The following is a 9691-nucleotide window of genomic DNA, read 5'->3' as shown; positions in this document are numbered from 1 at the left end:
GAACTGCTAAGGAGGCTCCCATCCACCTTGCTTTGCCTCTGAATCCCAATTGCTGCATGTAGTCAGGCTGAGTTGGCTGGAGCCCCCCAGGTGGTGAGATGGTCATGCTGGGGTGTCACACTGGGACCCCAGGAAGGAAAGGCAGCAACTGGTGATCAGTGTCCTGGTGGGCAGAGGAGATTCCCACAGCCACATCCCTTCGGAGACAAAAAACACTCCTTCATCTCAGACCCCCTTCTGAAAACTAGTGCCCAAGCTGAATTCTATGTATGAATTAGCTATCAGGGGTTAAAATACCACTGTAAAACTAACAGAAGCTATATCTAAGTATTAAAATAAAAGCCTTATTTTAAATGAAAAATTAAATTCATCCCTCCAAATGCTGTGGAATCCTTATCAGTAAATCTCTTCAAGCTCCTCTGAGTATGTGAAACATGAATTTTAAGAATTCTGCTTGAAACAGTATTATTGTGCAGATTAGCTGAGCACGGTTTTAGAAATCATTTGGCAGCTTTTTACTGCTATAAACTGGCTTTAATTCTTAGCTAAAATATCTTCTGCACTAAGCCTTCCTTTTCAGCTTTTAAATACATACTTCAAGCTTTTTAGAGAGTTAAACTTTATTCTATACACATGCAGATCTACTTATGTAGTTGACACACACACAGGAGAATACTTTACAACCAAAAGGTACCACTTAATGAACCAACCAGGATTTTTGCATGAATGCAGAATAACACACAGTAATGTGGATTTCTTCCTGGTGATCATATACTGAAAATATTGTTCTTTAAAACAAGGCCCACTCCTGCTCCCACGGAAGCCAACTAGGGTCAGGATTGGACCCCTACATCGAAAACACAATATAAGTTTCCCAAATGCTGGGTTTCAGAGCTTTCCTAGGAGAGTAAATGCCACAGACTGGCTCTGATTTCCCTCTGTTCTTGGCACTTCCCCCTGTACTTGGCACTGGTGAGGCCACACTTTGAGTACTGTGTCCAGTTCTGGACCTCTCAATTCAAGAAGGACATTGAGGTGCTGCAGTGTGGCCAGAGAAGGGCAACAAAGCTTGTGAAGGGTCTGGAGCACATGTCCTATGAGAAGCGGCTGTGTGAGCTAGGATTGTTTATCCTGGAGAAAAGGAGACTCAGGGGAGAATTTAGTGCTCGCTACAACTGCCTGAAAAGAGGCTGTAACCAGATGGAGATTGGCCTTTTCTCCCAGGCAACTAGTGACAGGATGGGAGAAAATAGCCTCAAGTTGTGCTATGGGAGCTTCAGGTTGGATATTAGGAGCAATTTCTCACAGAAAGAGCTACTAGACATTGGAATTGGCTGCCCAGGGATGTGGTGGAGGAGACACTGTCGCTGGAGGTGTTTAAGGAAAGGCTAGACGTGGCACTCAGTGCCGTGGTTTGGTTGACGAGGTGGTGTTTTTTTATAGTTTGGACTTGATGATCTCAGAGGTCTTTTCCAATCTAATTGATTCTGATTGACTGGCTATGAAATATCTCTGGTCTTCTAGTTACGGAATGAACTTTAGAGGAACAGGCATCAGAAGATGTAAGGGGAAGCTTTTTGAGAGCAATATACCCCTTTGTCACTGCAGAACGGGTTGAGTGAGCATTTATGCCCCTCGTGAGGATAAGGCATGTCCGCAGGGGTGCAGCTCCGACCCAAACTCTTCCAGGTGTCCCTGAAGGGGACAGCAGGCGAGGAGTTTGTTGTACGACATGCTAATGCCACGGCAATCCGGCCCTCAGAACTGCCCGGAGGTGTCCGATAGGCAGCAGAGGCGAGGAAGATGAGGCGGCCCCTCAGCCTCGCGGGCCGGGGCGGCAGCAGCCGCGGGTGGGCACGACCGCCCAGCGGGGCGGGGCGGCAGCGGCACCACCCCCGGCCCTTCCCCCGGCCCGGCCCCCGCCCCGCCGCTCCCCGCCGCAGGCTCCGTCGGGCCGGACTGGCGGAGCAGCCCCGAAGTTTGCGGGGCGGCCGGCGCGGGGCCATGTGGCTGCTGTGGCTGCTGCTGGGCTCGGCGGGTGAGTGCGGGCGGCGGCGGCGCGCCGGGGCGCTGCCCGGGAGCAGGGGGCGGCTCCGCTCGGCGGGGGAGGGCGCCGGGGCCTCCCCGCCACCCCCGCCTCCCCGCGCGGCTCGTGGCGGGCCGGGGCCGCCGCCGGCTGCCCCTCGCCGGGCTGCTCTCGCCGCTCTCCCCTCCTCACTCCTCCCCGGGCGGGCCGAGATGCCCACGGCGGGGGCGCGGCGTGTGCAGCTCGGCCCCTCCGCCCCTCGGGGCGTGCTCGGGGTGGTCCCGGCCCCGCGGGGCTGAGCGGGGCGGCGTGGGGCGAGGCGAATGGAGGGGCAGCGGGGCCGAGCCGGGCCGGCGGTGGGGTCGGGTGCCCCTGGGCCGAACCGGGCGTCGAAGTCACCGCCGGGCTGAAGGGGCCGCGGCTCCGCTGGTACCTCCCGGGGCGGGCCCCCTTCTCCTTGGCGAGGCCGCCTCGGGGCGAGCGAGGCCGTGGCGGGTTGCAGGCGACCCTCCGCCGGTGGGCCCGCGGCGGGATATGGCCAAGTGAAGCGCTCGGGTCCTGCCTGCCTTTACTTGGGGTACGGAAAGGGGATTTCATACTTCTTATTCGTATTCATCTGAACATAAACTCTTTCCCCTGCCACGGTCGGCATGTGCCTGTCAAAGTCGGCGAGTTGATGATGTTTTGTGCAGCTTTGCTGCAGGTGTGAATTACTTCTGCAACATGATCTTAGCGGGCGCTTTTCCAGACAGTGTAAGTAGCCTGACTGCATGCTGCTGTGTCTGTTTCCGAATCACGCCTTGGCGATGAAGTGATGACACACAGTGTGTAAAACTCAGATTATCAAGCTCAAATTATTTTCTTTTAAGAGTATTTGTTGTCACGAGGAACTGGTAGGTTTCACGGCGTCCATGGTAAATTTTGAGTTTGGTGTAGACGAGTGGGAAGGAGAGGAGTTACAGGACTTGAACTATTTTGGAATTAGACAACTGCAAACTTTGACTTTCATTGGCATTCATAAGTCTTACGGAGTTTTAGGTGTCTCTGCAAAAGTATTTCCTCATTTCCTTTTTTGGAAAGCTTCAGATGAAGCTCAGGTTTGTTTATCTGGATTGTGTTGCCTTCTTCCTTATTAATTTCCATTTTACTACTGCCAAAATTTCATCTAATTATTCACAGCAAGTTATATGTTTCCATGTTGAATATATTTGCTGGTAATACCACGCTTAGATTAACATGGAGGGTTCCCATCTAGAAGATACTGATCTTTACATCTGAAGGTTTCCCAGCCACCCACACCCCATGTTCCTGCTCCACCTTGGCTTGGGGGCAGTGACCAAGACCTGTTTCTTGTGTGGAAGTTGGTACTTCAACTTTTCGACTGCTGACTGCCATTCTTGCACAACATTCTTGCAGTTACTTAACCAGAGGCTCTGGCTTACTTTGGGGCAGATTCAAAGAACTTCCTGAAATTTTTTTTTCATGTGTTCTGTTTTTCTTTTGGAAAATAAAGTAGGGGGTCTTCGGGGATTTGTTTTTTAGATGTTGCTTCCTTTGTATATTTTGGCACCCCTGCAAGCTTCCCACAGGGCACATTAGTTTGTCTCTGCCTGGCCTTCACTCTGTTTTGAATTTTACTTCTGGTAACTCCTGAAAATACTTATTTTCCTATTGAATCTTTTTTGGGTACAGATGGGAAACCTTGAAACCCTAGGGATGAATTTCAGTTGACAGAAGATAAACACCATATAGTGTCCCTGTCTAAACAGTTGTTCTGCTAGCATGCAGAAGGAACTGTTGACTTGGATTGGCAGGGAATATTTGCAAGGCAAAGTTGATCTTTTCTTTGCATCTGTATTCGTAATACTGTGGTTGTATCAATTATTGTTTTTCATTCTGAAAGAGCCTGTCTGCATGGGAAAGGTTTTACCTTGTTATGGTACGTAAGTGTGAGCTTACACCAGGCTGGTTTAGTTTCAGTTGGTAACTAACTGGTAATTGATTAGAAAAAGACTATTGATCTAAAGTTTTAGCCTCTGTTCCCTGCACACGAGCTTCCTGATTACCTTGCTTTCCTTTTCTAGTCCCCACCTCATTTCAAGTCTCATCAAGCTCTCGAGCAGCACACACACCATGCACACCCAGTTTCTTTCATCTCTTGTGCTCTTGCCAGTATAAGCAGGTCAGGCTCAGCTCCGATCTCCTCCTGCTGCCCTGGACATGCCATAGTGTGACCCAGTTTCCAGCACTTTACTTTGGCTCAGTGTCAGCCCAGGAGTTCCTGGATGTAGGTTAGGTCCTGCAAGGATTCCTGTTTCCAGCTCAGGCTGTAACAACATTATCGGGTTAAGTTAATATAGAAGAAGGTCTGTTAGTTAGAAAACAGACATCTATGTTTATCTTCTTCTACTGCTTATATGAAGTGATGCAAGCTGATCTACACACAGTTACAGTGTTTTGGAAAGGATTGTTTCAGAGAATTGCAAGAACACTATAGCTGAAAAACCAATAAAATGTAAACAGTCCCTAACAGAAAAATGAGTTCTGTAATCCTGACTGCCACTGTACTGTGTATTCAAGACAATGTTTTTTTTAATTCAAAGAAACCTAAATTTACTGAATATGTTTTGAACATGGATTTGTGGTTTTTTTTCTTTAACCCCCATATCATCCATTAAGGGGAGAAATGGTGGTGAGAGTCACAAACACTCAGGTAAATTAACTGCTTTTAAAAGTATGATTATAAAGCAAGTGGGAAAAGGACATTGTTTTTTCTGCAATTACACACCTTCTTGTTTTAACTGAAGTAGGTTTTAAAATGTCAGTTTTCAACTGACTGGAGAATCAATGCAGTGCACAGCTGGAATTTCTGAGTATCATCCCCAGGTAGTCTGCGTTGTGTAATATCTGCTAGCTTAAAACTTCCACATGGTGTTAAGGAAATAGCCGTTATTTCCTTACGTGGGTCTTCATTTGTACTGATATTGAGGAATTGCTAATAATAGAATTTCTTTGCTGAAAACCTTATGTACTGCATGGCAGGAGTAATCAGCACTGATTACAGTGGTCTCTACTGTTGGATAAGCAGAGAGACAAGAACATCACACTACTTGGAGACTCATGTCTGTACTGTGTATTCAGTAGGTCTGTTTTGTGTTTTTCAGGCAGTCCTCTTAAAAACTCTTAAACTGAGCCTAGTGCTTCAGAACCAGTGTTTGTTTTGTCTCTCTTGGTACATAAGCCAGCTGTGGGCGTGGGTAACACATCAGTGTGGGAGAGATGGACAAGGATTCCTGTAGTTGGCAGGTCAAGAAACTTCCAACTTGAGGCAGTAATAAACAACAAGCACTGGATATTTGCTGAAGATGTAAGTCTGCTGGTGGTCATGATGAAAGCGGCCTGGAAGTACTCACTTCAATGCAAAGCTCCACAGCCATGCTGAGGAGAATGGGATTTCTTGCAGGAGCCAGCACCCACGAACAAGTTGTCTTGAGTCAGTTTCTGGTTATTGGACATTTACTGTTTGAGGCTGTTGTCAGACTACTCTTGCAAGTACATTTTTTGTGCAGGGACTGAAATAAGCTGAGGATAATTCGGGGGGATGTGTCCTTGGCTAGACTTACGATAGTTCCTGTTGCTGGATGTGGGGAGTTGCAGGACCCAGGAGTGTCCAGCCATCCCATCTCACTTGGGATAGTTGCTGCAAAGAGTCTGCAGTTGCCAAGTTGAGAGAGTGGAAGCATGACTGCAGTGTTGCAGTCACATGTTGTGATACAAAGTGGAGATTGTTAAAAAGAAAATAGGAAGTAAAAATGCACCTTTCATACAAATTGTTACAAGCATGTAGCCAGTCTGTAGTGTCTGATACACTTAGACTGGCCAGCTTCATGCCTCTCTAGTAAGGAAAAGGTTTCCTGGTGATACTATGATATTTCTTTGTGACAACCAAAACCTGCATCCTGCTTTTATTTGTATGCTGATTATCTTCTGCATGAGGAATAAAATGGCTCCTTTTGCTGTAAATCTGGTAGACTGTAACAGGGACATGTTGATTTGTTAGGCAGCAGTGATGAATCAAGCTGAGGTTCAAGCATCTCTGTGTTTCAGAGCAGTATGGGAAGGTCTAATTAAAAATTAATTTGTCACCTGGAGAAATAATTTGTTTTGGTTTTTGTTTGTGTTTTTTTTTGTTTTTTAAATGTTAGTTTATTTTTCCAAACTGGTACATTTTACCGGAGCAGTGTCTGTGATATATCCTGTTCTGTGGTTACTCTCTCTGTCCGTGTGAGCAGAAATGCAATAATGGAGTAGGCCTGTAAAATCTGCAGCATGAGATCACTGTGTTGGTACCATGCTCTCCATTTCAGTGTCTTGTCTGTTGTGGAAGGAAGCTGATGAGTTTTATTAATTGCTAGAAAGCCTTGTAGGCTGTTCAATTGTCCTACCTGCTGCAAACTGGAGCTGTGGGTATCCTACCTTTGGTGCAAGGCATTCTGTGATAACTATTTCAACTGGCATTTTCAAAGTCTGAATTTCAAAACAGCTTCATTATCAGCTGGCAGGTTTCAAAGATGAGGAAGGAGAAAGATCTTGGGTCTCAGTAGTAGGGTTTTGGCGTTTTTGTCTTTTCAGTATTAAAACATAACTCTTCTGCTCAGCAGGATCTCGTAATGGGCTATGCTAAGACGCAGAATGGAATATTTCAAGTGAAAACAGTTTTAATGATGTATTTTAAGGGAGCTCTCAAGTGAAACGTTGAGTGACAGGCTGCCCTTTTCCTGAAATGTAAATAGATCATGGCTGGAGGTAATTGTATTGTCAGCCATTAGGATAATCAATTTATCATACATTTACTGACTGCTATAGAATTTTTGAGGCAGGGTTTGTATATATTAAAAAACCTCAAAAAACTCCAGCAACAAAGATTTAAAGTTAAATAGCTTAAGAAAAACAAGCAAACAAAAAACATTGGCAGAAAAAGTTTATCTAAATTAGTTGTCTCTGACAGTGAAACTTCTGGTTTATATGATCAATGGGGTTTTGCATTTGCATGCACTGAGTATGTGTCCAGATACTTGCTTATTTGACATGTAGAATCTTGTAAGATGCAGTAATTTGATCAGGTGTTCAGTTTCTTTCATACAGCCTCTTGTGCTAGTGAAACTCAGACTAAAAGGCATTTTAGGCCAACCTGCCATTGCATGTAGTGTTGTCTGTCAGGACAGAAAAATCCATTTAGGGGGGAAGATGATGTAATGGTAGTTGGCTTGGTATGTGTGTGTGTTTTAAATTGCACATGGGAAATGTTGAGGCAGTGAGACTTCTAAATGGAGTCGTTGGTCTCTCTGCTTGTTCTTGTTCTCAGCTGCTCTCAGCAGATACCCACCTCTTGGTTGCAAAGGAACTTGTGGAATCACGTACTTAATTTAGTTGCAGCTTATAGGAATACATCCTCTTTGGAAGTTTGAGAGAAATAATAGGTAGCTCCTGTTAGTGTGAGAAATGTGTTGGAGGAGTGGGGAATCATGTGGGTGGATAACCAAAAGGGCCCAGATGAACAACATGAAAATGGAAGCAGTTTGGCAGGATTAGGGTGGCTGGTGATAACTTTTTCTTCCATGTTCTTTAAGCCTTCTCCCAGTGATGGGCTGGACAGCTGTGAACTTGTCACAATTAAAACATATCAAGCAAAGCTGCTCTTTGTGAATGTGTAAATGGTTGAGTAAGTTGCTGTGTCACTTCACACTGAACAGGGAGCTGAGGTAATGAATGGGAGGTGATGTGGCTGTGAAATTGCTAAAATGTGGGATCATTTAGGATTGGGAGCTAATAACCTCCTAGCAGATCTGGGGTCATGATACTAGTCCTCTTAGCCAAAATATTTCGATTTTGAAATGGCTTTAGTGTCTCTGAAGGAGCCTGTGAGGCTTAATCTGTTAAAGACTGGGAATTGTATAAGTTGAATATGGTTGAAGTATGCTGTTGTATTATGAAAGAACTTGTTTCAATAGTGGCAAAAATACAAATTTTCAAGTTTTAGTGCTATTTTTGTTCTTTAGTAGGGATTCTGATTCGTTTTTTTGGTTTTAAATTAAAGGAAAAATCCCTAAGTGCCACACCTTGCTATGGGTCTCTGGTGTTGTGTTGTTATCTTTTATCTGCCTAGACAGATTCCAGATGGGTCCTAGGGAATGTGATGGGGGACATTCCTGGTTCAGGGTTCTCTTACTGAAAATTTTGGATGGAAACCAGTTACATCAGAGGAGGTAGCCTATGTTGGTCTATTTTGAAACTGTTGGGTATGTTGGATGAAAAGTTCAATTTTAAGTAACATTTTCCTGTGAGGATTTTTCTCCGTTTTTGATAAAATGCAATAATGTTACTGCAGCAAGTAGGTTGTGGTTCCATTAAAAATTAAGATGTGAATTCTGGCTGCTAAGTATCACTTTGTGCTTAGATTCCTTCATTCCTTGGAGTAATTTCTCTTGCTTTATGTATTTTGGATGAATTTATCACTTCAATTGTTAATGAGTGAGATGATGCTTATAGCTCCAGACAGAATACTGTTGCCAGCCATATGTATCTGTGTCAACTGAAGACTTTCTGTATTCTTCTGGGCAGAGCTGTTCAGGGTCTTAGTGCTGCAGGATCTACTCCAGGCTGTGTTACTGATCAGCAGTATGACTTTGGGCAAGATCCAATTCTTTACTCACTGTATTCACTCCCTTTTTACTTGTTTAAACTTTTTTTTTTTGGACACCAACTCTCTTCCCATCTTTCTTAGATGCTGTTAGCGCTACCCTAGTTTTGGTCAAGAGCTTTATTCCAGAAATATCAGGCATATCTTTTTACAGTTCAGGATATTGCCTTTTGCCTTTAGAAATGTTCTGCCTTGCCTGGCATGGATTTGATGTGAGGTAAGTAGATTTTTCTTCATACAATGATTTTTAGTCAAATATTCCTGCTTTTTCTTTCTTTTTGTTGTTAGCATAAAGTCATTAAGATTCCTCAAACACAAGAGTTTTAGGTTTACTAAAAGATGTGAAGATGTGAAGCATGATAGAGTCACACAAACTGACATATGTGTGAAAATCCATATATTTGTCAAGTTGCAGGACAAGAACTGGCAACTTGAAGTACTGTTGCTTGTCCAGGGATCTCTGCACAGGTAACCCGTGGTTCGGTACTGTGTTGAATCTGCTCCATAGTGGCTGCTTTACAGGAACGCAGTCGTTACTCACACATGGCCACAGAAGGTAATTCTTCAGCTTGTGGTTTTGGGTTTCAAGGCTGCTATTCTGCTGCTGCTCTCCCGATGCAAGAATGAGTTACGTTAAGGGCTATTAAATGTCTCTGCTGCTCTTTGTATGAGCTTAGCTAAAATTCTGCAGCTAAGAATAGCCATTATTTTTCAGATTGTGAATCCTTTTCCTGTCGAACTCCTTTCTTTTTTTTTTTGCCTGCATCCTTGTTCTCTTGTTCTGAAGCTGCATGCTGATGACTTAGTCTTTACATTCTTCTTTTCATAGATGATTTGTGTCACTTCCTTCCTCCTCTCAGTATCCTTTTCTCTTTTTTTCCTTTGTGCCTCATGACTTCACCAGAAACTATACCTCTTAATGGATAGTGCTAGCCATGGATTTCCTCACCATTCCTCTGTATGTA

General features: G+C 44.5%; 1 protein-coding gene across 6 annotated transcripts in view; it reads left to right on the top strand.

The window, feature by feature from the left end:
* Positions 1-1901: 1901 nt before the first annotated feature.
* Positions 1902-9691, top strand: part of LDLRAD3 (low density lipoprotein receptor class A domain containing 3) — a 107333-nt gene continuing 99543 nt past the window's right edge. For 2 of the 6 annotated variants that reach the window (XM_085062663.1, XM_085062662.1), the window contains exon 1: positions 1903-2038. In XM_085062663.1, coding sequence (XP_084918789.1) covers positions 2005-2038 — 34 coding nt within the window. In that variant the 5' untranslated portion in view covers positions 1903-2004. Of the gene's footprint in view, positions 2039-2379; positions 2604-2634; positions 2780-9691 lie in introns of those variants that run through there. The other 4 variants (XM_085062664.1, XM_085062661.1, XM_085062665.1 and 1 more) reach the window with 4 other exon arrangements.

This window comes from Lichenostomus cassidix, chromosome 5 (genome assembly GCF_008360975.1).
Source record: "Lichenostomus cassidix isolate B80296 chromosome 5, HeHo_3.0, whole genome shotgun sequence".
Lineage (NCBI taxonomy): Eukaryota > Metazoa > Chordata > Aves > Passeriformes > Meliphagidae > Lichenostomus > Lichenostomus cassidix.
The sequence above is the reverse complement of the archived record's forward strand: the minus strand, read 5'-3'. Positions and strand labels throughout refer to the sequence as shown.